This window comes from Tiliqua scincoides, chromosome 2, assembly GCF_035046505.1.
Source record: "Tiliqua scincoides isolate rTilSci1 chromosome 2, rTilSci1.hap2, whole genome shotgun sequence".
Classification (NCBI taxonomy): domain Eukaryota; kingdom Metazoa; phylum Chordata; class Lepidosauria; order Squamata; family Scincidae; genus Tiliqua; species Tiliqua scincoides.
This window is the reverse complement of record NC_089822.1, coordinates 154,867,596-154,884,400: the sequence shown is the minus strand read 5'-3', so window position 1 is coordinate 154,884,400 and position 16,805 is coordinate 154,867,596. Positions and strand designations below refer to the sequence as shown.

At 44.0% G+C, this 16,805-nt stretch overlaps 1 protein-coding gene across 4 annotated transcripts; it reads left to right on the top strand.

Moving 5' to 3' along the window:
- Positions 1 to 2,639: 2,639 nt before the first annotated feature.
- RSAD1 (radical S-adenosyl methionine domain containing 1) lies at positions 2,640 to 16,570 on the top strand. 4 transcript variants are annotated; one of them, XM_066618061.1, is made up of 10 exons: positions 2,640 to 2,805; positions 6,874 to 7,007; positions 7,362 to 7,566; positions 8,446 to 8,811; positions 9,255 to 9,318; positions 9,569 to 9,716; positions 10,770 to 10,824; positions 13,933 to 14,036; positions 14,144 to 14,263; positions 16,004 to 16,570. In XM_066618061.1, exons 1-9 carry the CDS (start codon positions 2,668 to 2,670, stop codon positions 14,256 to 14,258), a joined length of 1,329 nt encoding a protein of 442 aa, XP_066474158.1. In that variant the 5' UTR covers positions 2,640 to 2,667; the 3' UTR covers positions 14,259 to 14,263; positions 16,004 to 16,570. The 4 variants fall into 4 exon arrangements, with proteins under 4 accessions (XP_066474158.1, XP_066474157.1, XP_066474156.1 ...); XM_066618060.1 differs by lacking the exon at positions 16,004 to 16,570 and adding an exon at positions 14,671 to 15,555; XM_066618059.1 differs by lacking the exon at positions 16,004 to 16,570 and having other exon boundaries at positions 14,144 to 15,555.
- The last annotated feature ends 235 nt before the right edge of the window (positions 16,571 to 16,805 follow it).

The window sequence follows — 16,805 nt, the reverse complement described above, 5'->3', positions numbered from 1 at the left end:
ACCCCATTCCATTCAGACAAATCCACAGATAAAAAATCCAGGAATAAATAGGTTGCACCTGTAGTAGCTATGCAAACTTCACTTCAAACCTAATAAACAACCCAATGTTTATATCAAAATAGAAGTGCATAGATAGTCCTGGAAGACCAGTACATTGGTTACAAATACGAAACACAGACAGCAAAAGTTATACTGTGTGGAGGAATGTTTTGAAGTGTAAAGTCAGCATCATGTATCCATATTGTCAAATAGTGCTCTAAAATGATTACTGGTAAGTTTTGGGCAGAGCCAGAGGTTAGCCACATCAAGCGCTGGGTGAAGGCTTATGGGCCCCTGAGAGTCCACCCAGCAAAACCCTGAAACACCCTTGTACCCCTCAGTATGTGGAGCAGCAGAAAAGCAACCTGTTTTGTGGAGCACATCACGTTCTTGAAGCTTTCGCCTGCATTTCATCTGCAAATGGACAGTGTTGAGGGATGAGTGTCCAGACTGCCTCCAACACCTTACATGACCATCTAAGAAAGGTAAAAGGGGAGTGGTGACATCCCTTCTTCAGCACATCTGCCCTCTTTTTACATTTCTGGCAAATGGAGGGCCCAGAGACCTCCAGAACCTGCTGAAGAGGCAGTTGCAAACCCCTCCTCCTCTTGTGTCTGCTGTTGGTGGCTGTCTGGCATTTTGGATAGCTCAGTGACAGAGCATATACAGGCAATGCAATAACTCCCAGGTTTGATATCTGGCATCTTTGATTTAACTCACCCCAGCATGGTGTCTTTTCTAGTGGTTGTTGCTAGTGTCTCTTCTGCATCTCTTTTGAGACTGTGAGGCCCTTGGATACAGGGAACAGTACTTTGTGAACTGTTTCGTTGAAAAGCAGTATATAAATATTCTTACTAATAATAATAGTCTAATAATAATCTAATAATAGATTGTATTAGATTATTATTAATATAATATCGATTAAAATTAATATAATATAATAATTATTAATGCTAATAATAATAATCTCCAGGAAGGACTGGGAAAGACCCCTCTTGAAATCCTGAAGGACCACAGTCAGTTAGCATTGCCTATATACGAAGATAATCACATCAGGGCCTGGCTCAATAACCATAAGGCAGCTTCATTTTTTCATATGGATTCGCAAGAAAAGGTCTTCCACACAAAACACAGGTCGGACTATAGCAAAGAAAAATCTAGTTATTTAAAAAAAATTTGAGTGTCCCTCAAATTCCACAGCCATGCTTTTAGGTGTTGCAATAGTGCCATCTGCTGTTTAGCTACTGGAACTGTAAGGTGGTTTCAAAAGTTCACACAGCACCAACAGAATCTAGAATTAATTCCCCTTTATGTGTTTGGAAATAAAATAACATTGCTTACAAGATACTGATGTAATTAAAATGGATGTGTGCCTCCTGGATGTTATGGTCTCTCAAATACTTTCGTTTCTCATCATGCATGTTCTGTTTCAAAGGGCTGAATAGAGTCATGAAGGGAAAGGGGGAAGGATCAAAATGATGGGGGTTGTACAATTGGTTCCTTCCCCTCTTGATTTCCATGTGCTCCTTGTTAGATTAGGACAGCTGATTTCTAAACAGAAAGGTGTACCTATGGGTCCTTTCCGGTTGGAAGCCAAACCAGGAGTTGTGTGATGGTTACAATCTCACATAACACCAGAACCAGGGGACATCCACTAAAATTGAGTGTTGGGAGAGTTAGGACAGACAAAAGGAAATATTTCTTTACTCAGCGTTTGTTTGGTCTGTGGAACTCCTTGCCACAGGATGTGGTGATGGCATCTGGCCTGGATGCCTTTAAAAGGGGATCAGATAAATTTCTGGAGGAAAAATCTATTACTGGTTACAAGCCATGATGTGTATGTGCAACCTCCTGATTTTAGAAATGGGCTATGTCAGAATGCCAGATGCAAGGAAGGCACCAGGACGCAGGTCTCTTGCTGTCTTGTGTGCTCCCTGGGGCATTTGGTGGGCTGCTGTGAGATACAGGAAGCTGGACTAGATGGGCCTATGGCCTGATCCAGTGGCCAACATAAGTTCTTATGAGACCTACAGAAGTCGATTTGAAAACGCTGTGCTCTGTACTGTGGGTCTTGTGTCGGAATTTGAAAGACTGCACTTTGCCCATGCTTAGGGCACTTTCCTTTCAACCGGTCCTCCTCCTCTACACGTCCTGAGACGGGACTGTGCAAACTGCAGCACGTGGACATGCTCTCTTCACTCTTCCTTAGGGGGCCTTACAACCTTAAGCCTGCCTTCCTGGGATTAAGTCCTACTTACTTACACAATGCCAGAACCACCTTTCAGAGCGCGATACCATAGTCTTTCGAGACTGAAGGTTGCCAATACTTACACAATGGGATTTAGAGCCCAGTCCTATGCATGTCTACTCTGAGGTCAGTCCCATTGAATCCAATGGGGCTTGCTCCCAGGAAAGTGTGGATGGGATTGCAGCCTTACTTATGAGTAGGCACGCTTAGGAAATGCTCTGAGCGCCAAGGGGGCTGGGCTGACCCCGGGCTCAGGCAAGCCCTGCTGCAGGCAGCTCCGGCAAGCAGGAAGCGCTCCAGTTGCTCTCCCCGCGCCAGGGGCGGGTCTTCGCCTTCACCAGTCGCAGCCTCCGCTAGCAGGGCAGAGAGCGTGAGCGGGCATGGCCACGCTGGGCAAACTGCGCGTCGGGCTCCCCGCGTGCCGGCCCCTAACGCGTCCCGCAGTGGCGCGCGCTGCTGCCCAGCTCCACCCTCCGCCTCCAGAAACCCCGCTAGCAACAGCAGCCCTCTACGTCCACGTGAGTCTAGCCGAGCGAACGCTTCTCAAAATCTTGTGTGCGCCCGCCCGCCCGCACTTTCCCCCAGACACCGCACGATCACAGAGATAGAAAAAGGCCAGAGTAGCGCGTCCTGTTGCCCTGATAGGGCATTTCCGGGTTCACATCACAGACCAGTGTGACAAGCACCTTGGACTAGATTGCAGACGCCATTTTAAGAAGCTTCTCAGGGGCTGAAGTGAGAGCTGCCTGTAACAAGGGTGTCCAACTCCTTTCATATAGTGGGCTGAATGCCTTTCATGATGCCTGCTGCAGGCAGGAAGTGATGTCATAAAGCAGAAAGTGATGTCATAAAGCAGCTCAGGACCAGAAATGAGCACTTTGTTCTCACTTAGAAACTCATTAGCTGCAAAGGGCAGAACAGGAAAATATGCAAATCTTGATCACATTTTCAAGATCTGGGAGAGCCCAATTATCATGTTGGGCAGCCCTTTCAGCAGTGACACCTCAGCACAGAGCAGCTGATGGTGGTGCTGCCCAACCCCATCCACACTTTCCTGGGAGTAAGCCCCATTGACCAATGGGACTTACTTCTGAGTAGACAAGTATAGGATTGGGCTGTCAGGGCCAAATAAAGAGCTCCTGGGGGCCGCATCCGGCCCACAGGCCTTATGTTTGACACCCCTGGTCTATACTAATCAGTGAAGAAATCCTGGGTTTAATGTAACTGTGACCAGGGAGAAGCACCCCCTTTCCTATACCTGCGCTCCACATCTACAGCTGGGCAGCCATGAGGGGTGAATGCTCAGACTTTCTCCTTTGAACCTGACTTGAGAGAAGTTTCTGCTCTTTTAACTGTGGTCCTCTTTCGTCTTTTTTCACGTGATAGTGCTGTGCTCTTCTTGAAATACAGTATAGCCTGCAGAGTCCATTATCCCCATATTGTAGGTTGTGGTGGCTGGAGCTGAGCGAGTGATTTACTGCAGGATAGTAGACTGGGAGTTAAGAGGCTGAATGGCAAAGGATGCAATCCAGTTCACATTTATCTAAGAACGTGCCCCATTGGGCATAGCGGGACTTACTTCTGAGTATATAGAGGCCTCTGCAATGTAAATGGGCAGGAGGTCTGGTCTAGAGGGTAGAGCCTCCGTCTGCCTGAAGATAACATCCACAAGGTCGCCAGTTCAAGGCCACTGGCACCGTGCGACCTTGAAGCAGCTGACAAGCTGAAGCCGAGCTATTCCATCTGCTCTGAGCGTGGGAGGATGGAGGCCAGAATGTGAAACCAGATCAGAGTGAAACACCTGGACTGTTGTGGTTCTTGAAAGATAGAACCTTCTTTCAATTGTAAAAATCCCTACGGGGATTTAATCAGCCTGCCTACGTAAACCGCCTTGAATAAAGTCTTGAACAAAGACCAAGAAAGGCAGTATATAAATACCTGTTATTATTATTATTATATTAAATACAGTATTGCAGGCAAGGGGGAGGGGACAAATACAAAACACCTGTTGCGTTGCAGCAAAGTTCAGCCTAGGAAGGTTGTCCCCCTCTGACCCTCCCCCTAGCCCAAATCCAAGTCAGTTGCATGCACAAGCTTCCTCTGTGTGTGTGGTTGTGTAGGCCGCATGCAGGGGCAGTCTATCAATTAGGTAAAATGATACGTTGCATTCGCAGCACATTGCAGGGGGAGTAAGGGGGCAGTGGACTTTGGGGTGCCTTCCTCCTGAGTTTGCTGCTGCCACCACCTCTCTCCAGCATGCCACGGATGCAACCCACAGCAATCTGCTTTCTTCCTGTTAAAAGAAAAAGCAAGTGGATCACCCACCTTCTTACTCTGGTTTCTTCAAACATAGAAGTGCAGGACTTTTGGTTTGATTTACAGCACCTTGGGAAGGAAGGAGCTGGTAGCATTCCAGGTCACACAGCCACTGCAGGTTCAAGTGGGGCTTTAAAAAATGCAAAATGTGGTAAGCAGATTCAGGCTCCCTTTGATGTGGTTTTTTCTGAGTGGGGCATCTACTGCCTGATCACAATGACACTAAAAGCATGGGTTTCTTCATTGGTTTCTCTGTGGGGCTTAATTTCATGCCTGAGACAATGGGTGCTCCTACATGTTACATAAGAACAGCCCCATTGGATCAGGCCATAGGCCTGTTGCAAGGTTGAAAAAGCATCTCAAGGATTACTCAGTACTCAGGAGTGAAGGTTCACATGCTTTTATTTGAATTGCGTGCAGTTGGTCCGTGGGACTCCTGTCTCAAAGCATGGACCTCAATCCAATGATGTCCCGAATTTTTATAAATTTCCCAGCTCTTTGTCTCAAAATCTAGATTTCCCATTGGCTGAAATTTGACATCAGAGATGGGGCTAACTCCTAATAGGATACAGATAAGTTACCATTTACATAAAAGATGGGAAATAGGTGGGCAATAAGTGGGCAAAACAATTGATTGGCTCTGATTTACATACAGGTGGGGTTTCACCTTAAAACCTAAAAAGTACAAAAGTTTCTAAATCCCAGCAGGGTGCACTATAATTTCATTTACCCAGTGTTGAATTTCATTCACATAAATCAGGCCAATTATACAGATTGTTTGACAGGTAACATCATTAAAAGAGAGCAGTATAACACAAATACTTAAAGACAGGTGTGAAGGCCGACATGACTTCATATGACTTCATAAGATAATTTCTTGGCAGAACTTACTCATCCCTCATTAGGATGGCCTGGTTCGAGCGGCCTATCTTATCTCCTCTGCGTTCCTTTTCTAAGTGTTAGTAAAGCACTGTGGGGCCCTCTGCAAAGCAAAGGCTTTTAAACTTCTTTTAACAGTTCTACTAAAATCAAGCAGTTTTGGTTCCCTATGGCCTTCTTCTATGATTATTATATGATTATTATGTCCCCTTATATGAGGGTTACAGGTTACTTTGTCCCTATATTGCATATATGTGCTTTGCTCTAAATCAGTGAGTGAATGTTTTTGCCAAGGATGTGAGGCCCATCCCTCCAGTAGCTGCCCGAAACTGGTACCTGCTATCTCTTGAGCTACATCCTTTGAAGCTCAAGCAGCTTTAGTCAGACTAGTAGAAAGGATTCTTTATTAAAGCCAAGCAGCTTTTACATTGTGTGTTGCTATGTTTTAGCAATGCAGGCTTTCACATATGGGCTACAGTTTGGGGACAAGGGTGCTTTCTTCTCAGAGAAATCCAACTGTTTGTGACAGTATTGGGGGAGGTGCAGTGATCTGCAATCAAGCTGCTGGCTCCTTGCTGAGATGCCATATGGAGAAAAAAGAAGCATGAAGTGTAAAGTTTAAGTTGGAAATTTAAGATAAGTAAGTGTTACTATTGTCCCCGGCTTTGATTGACTGATTGACTAATTAAATTTAATTATTTATAATTATTTATTTTAATTTGCTTGATAATGTCACTTCTGACCATGACATCACTTCCAATGGGTCCTTTACAGATTGTCATTCTAAAAAATGGGTCCCGGTGCTAAAAGTTTGAGAACTGCTGCAATAAGGTGTTAGTAAGTTGACACGGGGGTGTGTGTGTGTGACTACAAGTTTTCAAAATCACTAAAATCAGAATTTGGAGGAATAATTCCATCATGTTATATATCAATCAATGTGTAATTTCATGCAGAATGCAATGAAACAAACCACATTGAAATATCTGTGTTCTATCAAATGGTATAGCCAAAAAACCAGTGGGGGCGGGGTACCTGGGGTGTTGCCCTGCCCACTGCATGGGGTGACGCGCAGGCCTCCTGCACCATGTGACACGAATCCTAGTGACACCACTGGCTGCGTGTCTCTGATGCTCTTTGTCATCACCACATAGTATTAAAGATAATGTGTGTCTTTGATTCCAACTCTTGTGTTCAACACCATCCTAATCATATTGATTTCATTGCAGGCACTTTTGAAGTGCAAAAGCCAGACTGGCTTGGGCTGTACCTTCATCATATCTTACTATCCCCCTTATAGGATTCCAGCCTGATACACATAACAGGGTGAAGATAGCAGGGGAAGGTATTTACATTTTACCAATAAGAATCACCTTGTTTCTCTGGTCTCTTAGTGGCCCTACTGTGAGAAACGGTGCAGTTACTGCAACTTCAACAAGTACATCCCCCGAAACCTTGATGAGCCCAGAATGAGAAACTGTCTTGTTAAGGAGGCCCAGACCTTGATCCAACTCAGTCAAGTTCAGAGGTAGGTATAGTGCAAGGGGCAAAGGAGAGTTCTGAACAGTTAGGATCTATAGCTGGGAACTTAAGAAAGAATAGGAAAGATTGGGAGACGACAATGAGTTTTTTTTAACGAAGCCCGCAGGAGTCTTGTGTTGGGAGTTTAACTGCTGGTGTATGGACCTGAAGAATTTAGCACTACCGATGTTTTTGACTATTACGAAGTTCGGTAGAGGGCAGATAAGCCTTTCTGAGCAGATGTCATGACAATTATTTATTCTTTGGGAGAGGCATGACAGAGGCACACATGGTTCCGCACTAGTCCTCAAGGGTATTTTTTCATTTCTCTCTCTCTCTCTCTCTCTCTTTGGTGTTGCAGAATCACATCGGTATTCTTTGGTGGAGGGACACCGAGCCTGGCTAGCCCATTCACTGTTGCTGCTGTCTTGGACGCACTCTCTCAATATACTTACTTAGCGGAAGGTACTGAAGTAACACTGGAAGCCAACCCCGCTTCAGCAGATGCCTTGTGCCTTGACAAGTTCCGAGCAGCCGGTGTCAACCGCCTCTCCATTGGCATCCAGGTTAGAGGAGTCTTGCTTTCAGGGCTGAATCCATCTGTGCCAATACATTAAAATTCTGTATTGAGGAAAGTCAGAAATCATTTTTTGCCCATTTTCAGAAACTTTGCTTTCATAGAATTGTAGAGCTGTAAGGGATGAAAAGGGATACCTAGTTCAAATTTCTTTCTTGCTCCACTCATCTGCTTCCTCCCTCTCTCCAGCCCCAATCCTGTTGAAAATGTACCATAAGCAGAAGGCAGGTGAACTGCAAAAGATGCTCACAGAACAAATGCCTCAAAATAACTCATGTCTTCTGCTGGAAGGTTAAAAAAAAAATTCCAAGGCCATTATCAGTCTGACCTGCAAGGAAATTCCTTGCCAGTTCCAAATCATTTTTGGTAATTTTTGCTACATCATTTTTAAAAAAATGTCTAAATTAAGAAAGAGGAAAAGCAAGAAGCTGCAGGGCAAACATCTAGCTTTGAGATGTGAGTTTGACTGGGAAAAGAATGTAAGAGAAAGCCTTCAACATACTTCCCCCCCCTCCCCGTGCTGCTCTAGTCAAAATGATAGCACCCCCCCTTTTATTTCAGGAAAAAAAGAAAATCAAGAGATCCAGTCACAGATCTCCTTCTGTGTAATGTGTTGTTTGGCCTTCAGATTCTTATTGTGTTGTTTTTCAGTCTTCACCCCATTTGATCCTGCTTGCTCCTTACAAGCTCTTGCATGTGTTCACACTGTCATCTCTCATGGCGCCTGTCTTTCACTTCACATATCTTTCAGACGTCCTTCCATTGTGAGGGCTCTGTTTATTTGGAGGGAAAGAAAGACAGGATAGAAATCATTTTAGTAAAGAAGCCCAGCACACACATGTGTTGTTTTTTTTTTTCTTCCCCACAGTCACTAAATGATGCAGAGCTGAAGCTCCTTGGAAGGAACCACACAGCTTGTAATGCCCTGAGAACTTTAGAAGAAGCCAAGACACTCTTTCCAGGCCACACATCTATTGACCTCATTTTTGGCCTTCCAGGTCAGACCATTGCCTCGTGGGTCCAGGGTCTGAAGGAAGTACTTCCAATATGTGATAACCATGTCTCTCTCTACCAGCTGACACTGGAGAGAGGTACCTTGCTTTTCAAGCAGGTCGATCAGGGCTTACTACCCATGCCAGATCCGGATGTAGTATCAGAGATGTATGAGTGTGCACGGCTGGTTCTGCAGGATACAGGTTTTCATCAGTATGAGGTCTCCAATTTTGCTAGGAATGTAAGTTTTTTTTCTTCTTTTTTTAGTCTTCCCTGCCCTGTGATTCCCCACTAGAAGAGACTAGACTAAACTAATTCAGAAGGAGGGGTGGTAGTGGTGCTGTGTGTGTGTGTGTGTGTGCAAAGAGTGTTGTTCTGCTACACTAGTGAGGAATATGGTCTGAGGCTGCCTTTTGGCAAGAAGAGAGCTCTTTTCATGGAGATGTGACTGTTAGCAAAAGGCTGACTGAGTTGGGAGACAAGGGCCATTACTCATCTCAAGAGAGAATGATGAGAAAATGTTCCCCAAAAGAGGAAGGCTCTGGTTTAAATGAACTTGAACACTGGTCCCAGTGAGACTGTTTGGGAAGGAGTCATTGAGGGCCATTGAGTACCTTGTAACACTTTCATTCAGACTAGCAATCTCTCAGTGGTTTTTGCAGTTTTGTTTGTTTTTTCCTGCAGGGGGCGCTTAGTACCCACAACTTGTCCTACTGGCAAGGCAGTCAGTATATTGGGATTGGACCAGGTGAGCAGGCTTGGAGAAGTGATAGAAGTCAAGTGCTGTATTGGTGCAAAAACATCCCAATGTGGGTCTCCTGAAGAGCTTTTCAAATGGCAAGATTTTAACTGCATGGTTTTGAATGTGGGAGTCAGAGAAGTCTGATTTTACCAGTCCAACAGCACCTGTTGTGGGTTAGCCAAAGAGAGGATGCTTCTCTTGCCTGTCTCATTGAGAGATCAGGAATAAGTCATAGTGATGACTGCCTTGTCCCTAGGAGCCCATGGAAGATTTGTGCCACGGGGAGATGGCAAGATCCATCGTGAGGCAAGAATACAGACTCTTGAGCCAGATATATGGATGAAGGAGGTGTTTGCCTTTGGGCATGGGACCCGGAAGCGTACTGAACTGAACACACTGGACATGTAAGTAGAAGGGAAAGCGAAGAGGCTGCTGGTTGCATGTTGGTGTTTATTTTCTTCCCATTCTTCCCTGGAATGTAAATGGAATACATGATGGTATTCCTGAACTGGTGAACAAATGAGGTGGAGAGTTTTTGGTACACGTTTTGGCTTAGCTGGGAACTCACTAGATACTCTTTGGCATTCCCCAACTGCTCAGCCTCTGTCTTCTGCCTATATGATGTTTATGCTTTGAATTATTAAAGTGTGTGTGTGTGTAATGCTCCCCATCTCTTCAGAACAAGCTCTTGTCAAAACCTTTAAAGCTGTCCATGACCTCTCTGTTTCCTACCTCTCAGCTCTCATACTCCACTACACTCCTGCATGGGACCTTTGCTCTACCTGCTCCTCAATCGTTCAAAAGGCTCCCTCAGATGGCTCCATCCTTGTTCTCTTACTGTCCCTTGGACCTGCCTCCCAGAATGCTTCCATGCACACTTTCTTCAAACTCCTTTTTAAAACTCATCTGTTTTGCAAAGCATTAGGTACCACACCTTAATAATCTCTCCCACTGTAATTTAGCTACACACATGTAACTGAGGGCACAATCCTAACCCACTTTCCAGCAGTGGCGTAGCTGTGCCAGTGGGATGTGTGCTGCATCCTGCAGTTGGGGGGGCAGTCAGGGAGACCTCCTCAAGGTAAGGCAATGTTTGTTCTCTTAACTCAGAGCTGCATTGCCCTTATGTCAGTGCTGGAAAGTTGGTTAGTCAATATAGTATCTAGCTTGTAGGCTCCTCAGGGCAGGGACTTATCTTTTTTTCTCTTTGTAAAATGCCATGCATATTGATGATGCTATAATACTAATAATAAAAATACTTTTATAACTATGTCAATTATTATTAATAATAATAAGGGCAGTCTGTTTAAGGCACATACCCTGCAGGCTAATGTGTGAAAGTCAATGGGCTGAATTTTTTGCTATAATCAGATTTGTTCCTTACCATATAACGTAGTAGGCTTACTATGTTGATGGATAATTTGAGGGCCTGCAGTTATCCTGTGTATCCTTTCTAGACTGGAGGAGATTCTGATGATGGGGCTCCGCATGGATGTTGGAATTACGCACCAGGTGAGACTCCAGTATTTTGGTGATGGCTTTGTGCAGGTGGATGAATGGGATTGCAACTTCTCAGTGCCCTACTTCTTGAATCCTTGGCTGCAGTGGCTTGGCCAAAACAAATTATTACTCACTGCTTGTCTTGGATCTCTTGGTAGGTGGAGATTTGCTGATATGCAAGGAATAACAGCAACACAAGTGGCCGGGAAGAGAAATACAGGTCATGCCTCATTAATAATAATAATAATAATAATAATAATAATAATAATAATAATAATAATAATAATAATAATAATACAGGTATTTATATACCGCCTTTCTTGGTCTTTATTCAAGACTTTATTCAAGGCGGTTTACATAGGCAGGCTAATTTAAATCCCCGGAGGGATTTTTACAATTGAAAGAAGGCTCTATCTTTCAAGAGCCACAACAAATACAGATGTTTCGTTCTGATCTGGCCTCCATCCTGGCCTCCATCCTCCCACGCTCAGAGCAGATGGAAATAGCTCAGCTCAGCTTGTCAGCTGCTTCAAGGTCGCACGGTGCCGGTGGCCTCGAACTGGCGACCTTGTGGATGTTATCTTCAGGCAAATGGAGGCTCTACCCTCTAGACCATACCTCCTGCCCACTATCCCAATATCCACTGCCCTCCTGCCCATTATCCACTGATTTGGTATCCACTGATTTGACTCACCACTGATACCAGGGGTCCACCATTAAATACCTTGTAACAAGGGGAAAAAGCACCAAAATCCCATTTCCTACCTTTGTGCTGTTCATTTAATATAATTTCATCCCATTAGTTTCAATTATTCACTGCATCTAGTGGCTGAATGCGGTATAGTGTCTATACCAATGCATTCTGGGGCAACAACAGAGGAGCAAGAAACCTGGAAGTGGGACTTTAAAGCTATTTTTCCACTGATTTGGAATCCACTGATTTTTTTTTTAATCCAGTGAGGGTTCTGGAACAGGATAGGATCTGTACACGTGGCTACACCACTCCATACAGTTATAAGACAGGACCTGTACATGTGGCTACACCACTCTATACAGTTTGAACCAACTTTTAAAATATCAGATTAATATTTTTAATCTGGAGGTCTGGTCTAGAGGGTAGAGCCTCCATTTGCCTGAAGATAACATCCACAAGGTTGCCAGTTCGAGGCCACTGGCACCGTGCGACCTTGAAGCAGCTGACAAGCTGAGCCGAGTTATTCCATCTGCTCTGAGCGTGGGAGGATGGAGGCCAGAATGTGAAACCAGATCAGAAACAAACATCTGAATGTTGTGGTTCTTGAAAGATAGAACCTTCTTTCAATTGTAAAAATCCCTCCAGGGATTTAAATAGCCTGCCTATGTAAACTGCCTTGAATAAAGTCTTGAATAAAAACCAAGATAGGCGGTATATAAATACCTGTATTATTATTATTATTATTATTATTAGTGACTGTGAACAATTTTTGAAGATATATGGGGTGGGTATGCTAAATAGACAGAAAGCAGAAGATACATGTGTGAGTCTTCCAGTGGGTGGCAGGTTGGACTTCAAGATGTGCAGATCTCAGTCCATTTCCTGACCACACTTTCTACCCTTTTCCATTAAGGGCAGAATGAATCCTGAGGCTTGACACAGGGCTGCTGTTGAAAATGACCCCATAATGAATTCTCACCCCCTATGTGTAACTTTTAGTCAGATGTCCCTTGTTGTTCCACATCCCCATCAATGGCAACCAATTTTGTTTCAACCCTAAATCATCACATTTCGTATCACTGTCTCCTTCCAACATAGGAGAGCAAAAATTGCACAAAAAACTCTTTCTGCTGGAATAGATTTTTAAAAAATTAAATTGATGAACTTTCCTTGCAGTATTAAATATATTACAATTGCAAATTCACTCTAAATTTTGAATTTCTGTATGTGGAAATTCGGATCTTCTGGTCCTAGACTGATTATTCTGCATTGTGTTAGGGCAGGCTTGGATAATCTACCCCCAAGGATGCAAAAAACAAAAAGAAACCCACAAGCAGCCACTTGTAAGCCTTATTCCCAAAAATAGTTTGTTGTCATCAGTATAAAACAGATGTTGTCAACAAGAAGCATGGCTTTGCCACCGAACTGTAACTTGCAGTATGTTTTAATAATAATAATAATAATAATAATAATGGTTTTTATATACTGCCTTTCTGGTCATCGGATTACTCCTCTGACTTTTTAGCAACTGACATGATAGCCCAGTTAATGGCATTCATTAGAAAGATGCAGATTAGCCCAGGAGCATGAGTTATCTCTGCTTTCAACGATGCTTGCCAGAACAGGAGGAACAAAAAAGCATTTGCTTATTTTTTACATATGAATATTTTTATCCCACCTTTTGGTCTGAAATGAGAAGTCCCCCAAGACAGCTAACAAAACTAAACTAAAATAGGATCAATTTCAATTTATTTTTATTTTATTTTTCACATTTTATACCACTCTTCCTCCAAGGAGCTCAGTGGTGTATATTCCTCTCCTCCTCTTGTCCTCATAACAACCCTGTGAGGCTGAGAGATAGTGACTAGCCCAAGTTCACCAAGAAGCTTCCTGGCTGAATCGGGATTTGAACCTGGATCTTCCAGGAACCTGGAAATGAAGACTTAAACACAACACTAATAAAACATTGTCAAAGTAATCCTCAACGTATGCAAACTTCTTGTTCCCCCTAGCCTACAAGCTGCAAAAGACTACTTGACTCCAGAAGCTTGGGAGAGAGGGAGGATTTTTACTTCCTTCCTGAAAATTTCTATGGAGCAAACACTGTGGGCAACTGGAGGAGGGGAGACACAGAATTCCATAGGCAACAAGTCTTAGGAGGAAAAGTCCTGCTCCTTGTGGATACCAGTCTAAATTCTAGCAGTGGAGGAGACACCCCAAGCGGGGCACCATTGAGTAAATTTAAAGGATGTGGGATAGAAAGGTGTGAAATTAACTGGAACCTGTTATTCAACCTTTGAAAAATGCATTTTCCCTTCTGGTCATAGCTTTATCTATCAGTTTTTTGATGGGATATTTGCCAGAGTAAAATGTCAAATTATTAAGAAACATGGTCCATTGTTGACAGCAGGAATTTTTTCTTGCAGCACTGGCTGCAGTTTGCCCCTGGCCTCAGTCTCTGGGATGTGTTTGGAGAATCAGAAGAAGTGAAACAGCTGGTGGAACAGGGCTTGCTGCTTCTAGATAACAGGTGAGGCACCCCCAGGTGTTCCCGTTCAGTCTTGGGGAAGATGGGTGCCATTCTCTCCTGGGCAAGACTAATCCATTATCCTTCAAACATGGGCATTTTTTCTGTAGGGGACTTAGATGTTCTTGGAGAGGCCTGGCTGTGCTGGATTCTCTGCTACTGACACTTCTTCCCCAGCTCCAGCAAGTTTGGGCTGAAAGAGAGAAAACATTCAGCAGGACCTGAAACACGTACGTGGATTGTACTTGGCTAACTTAAAGCAGAACAGAAGAGAAAGGGCCTCCTGAATTTTAAGATTGAAGAGCAAATGTTGCTTCCAAGCTGGAAGTGTTCTGGAATGCTGAGGAGGAAGAAGGGGGTGAGCTGGCTGTATCTGAAAAAAGTGGTTGCATTCCTGGGCTGTTGCCCCTTTGTATCAAGATGGAAGGTTCTCTGTTTTTCTGAGGGCATTGTGGCTTGTACAGGAAATAAAGAAAGCTTGAAGTATCTTTAGGCAATATAACAAATGGATTAAACATGAACTGGCTTTTGTTAACTGAAGTATTCTATTTTTATGAGTGCACAATTAAAAATAAAAGTCTCTGTGGGAGGAAATTACCATGACCATAACTAAGTATTTCCTCTGCTGTATCCACAGGGCAGCTTCCCCCTGCTCATGGTTCACTGCTTTAGAGTACAGCTGGGAGGGCAAAAGTGCCTTCGGGAGGTCTTCCTCTCAGAGTGAGAAGTCAGCAAGACTCCTATGACTGTAACTTACCACACTGCATCCTACTGCACTCCTGACCGCAGAATTTGGTTCACTTTTGATTTGTTGTACACCTTGTCCCAGAGGTGGACCTTGTTTTTAAATTCCAGGTTTCTGCTACGTTTCACCTCTCCTATGGGCTTCATCAGCCCTGTTCTGTCTGCTTTAACTTGGCCTGCATTTACTGTGGTTCGGATCACATAGGGCTAGATTGCACTGGAGCACAGCATAATTCCGGGCCCTTGTGTGTGCAGCTCCTTTCATCCTCTCCAGCTGCTTACCAGGCATTGGGGCTAGCTGGCTGAGAGGAGTAGGGTGACAGACAGCAGAACCAGGCACAGTTCCTCTCCTTCCCACCAGGCCTAGCTGGGCCCTAGCTTTTGGAGGGAGGGGAGAAGGAAGTGCTTACAATGGCATTTCCACTAGGCCCCAAATACCATGGCATCATGCAATGGAGGATGTGAGATCATAGTTGAAGCATGTTGTAGAAAGCTGGCACAAATTGAACAAACACACCCTTCTGTATTGTGAAACAGCTTGGGAAGATCTTCATGAGGAATGTGATGCTTCTGACTCAAAGATGTGAATGCTGCTACATAGCTGTAATAACTGCATTACTTATTAGGTGGGTTCCTACATGAGATGTATGTTACCCTCAGTCTCTGCCCTGTATCAGTAAGGCTGCACTTATCTTAATTGGTGCTATTAAAAGAATTGCATATGATACCATGCATCATATTAAAATCGTTTAAAAATGTGTCTAATACATGTGCTGTAATATTTTTGCCATCAATGCCCCAAGCAACTATGAAACAAAGATGCAGAAAAGGTGTTGGCTTTTGTGGAACTTTCCTAACCACACTTTCCTGAGAGTAAGCCCCATTGAACAAAATAGGACTTACTTCTGAGTAGATATGGTTAGGATTTTGCCCTCAGTCAGAGAGCTGGAAAGATACAGGTGTTGTGTTGGATTTTTATAAAGCCCTTCATTCTAAACAGGTTAAGAAGCTGAGGCTCAAGAGCTTATACCAGTTAACTTTCTGAGGATATGCAGCTGCTCCTACACTTATGTTTGATGCAGCCAGCCACAATTCAGGATACTTGCATCCACATGCTTATCCCCAATGCTTTTCAACCACAGCTCCATGATACAGTTAATGTAGCAAGAGAAGCAACAGTCTTCTATTATGCGGTAGGATACCCTATTCTCTCCTTCCTCTTACAGAAATTATAGACTCACCTGCTGAGCTGCAAGAGGTCAAATGGCCAACAGGAAAAGGAAAACACTCCTGGAACACACAATTCACAACTGATGGTGCTGCATGCGTATTAAAGTCAGACAGTTTTTGGACCCAAGTTTAAAAACCAAAGTGTGAATTTTTCACTTCTTAAAACAAGGATAAAGAACATGATCACTGTGGATTAAAGACAAAGTACAGGTGGTGCCTTGGTATCTGTGGGAGATCAGTTCCTGGACCCCATGCGGATATTGAAATTCACAGATAATCAAATCCGTGGATCTCCCCACCTACTGTCCTCTGAACATGACTGGAGCTGTGCTCAGGAGGCCCTCTAAGGCCTCTGGAAGGCCAAAACCATCACTTCTGGTTTTCAGCCAAAAACAGGAAGTGCTGATTTTTGGTTTTCCAGAGGACTTAGAGGGCCTCCAGAGGGTTGGGGAGGCTGCACACAGCCTCCCTGGCCCTCAGAAGGGCCCCAAACACAACCAGAGCACAGCTCTGTTACCTGTGGTGAGGTAAAACTGTGGGTCTTTAATCCACAAATAGAGAAGCCCCACCTGTACAGAATCACTGCATTCTTATAGTCTTGGTACTAAGGAAGAAAAAAATAAGGCAATGAATGTAGTGAATTGATGAGGGAAGGGTCTAGTTGGTCCTGCTGGACCTCTCAGCAGCTTTTGATACTATCGACCATGGTATCCTTCTGGGCTGATTGGCCGAGTTGGGAGTTGGAGGCACTGTTTTGCGGTGGTTCCACTCCTATTTGGAGGGTTGGTCCCAGATGGT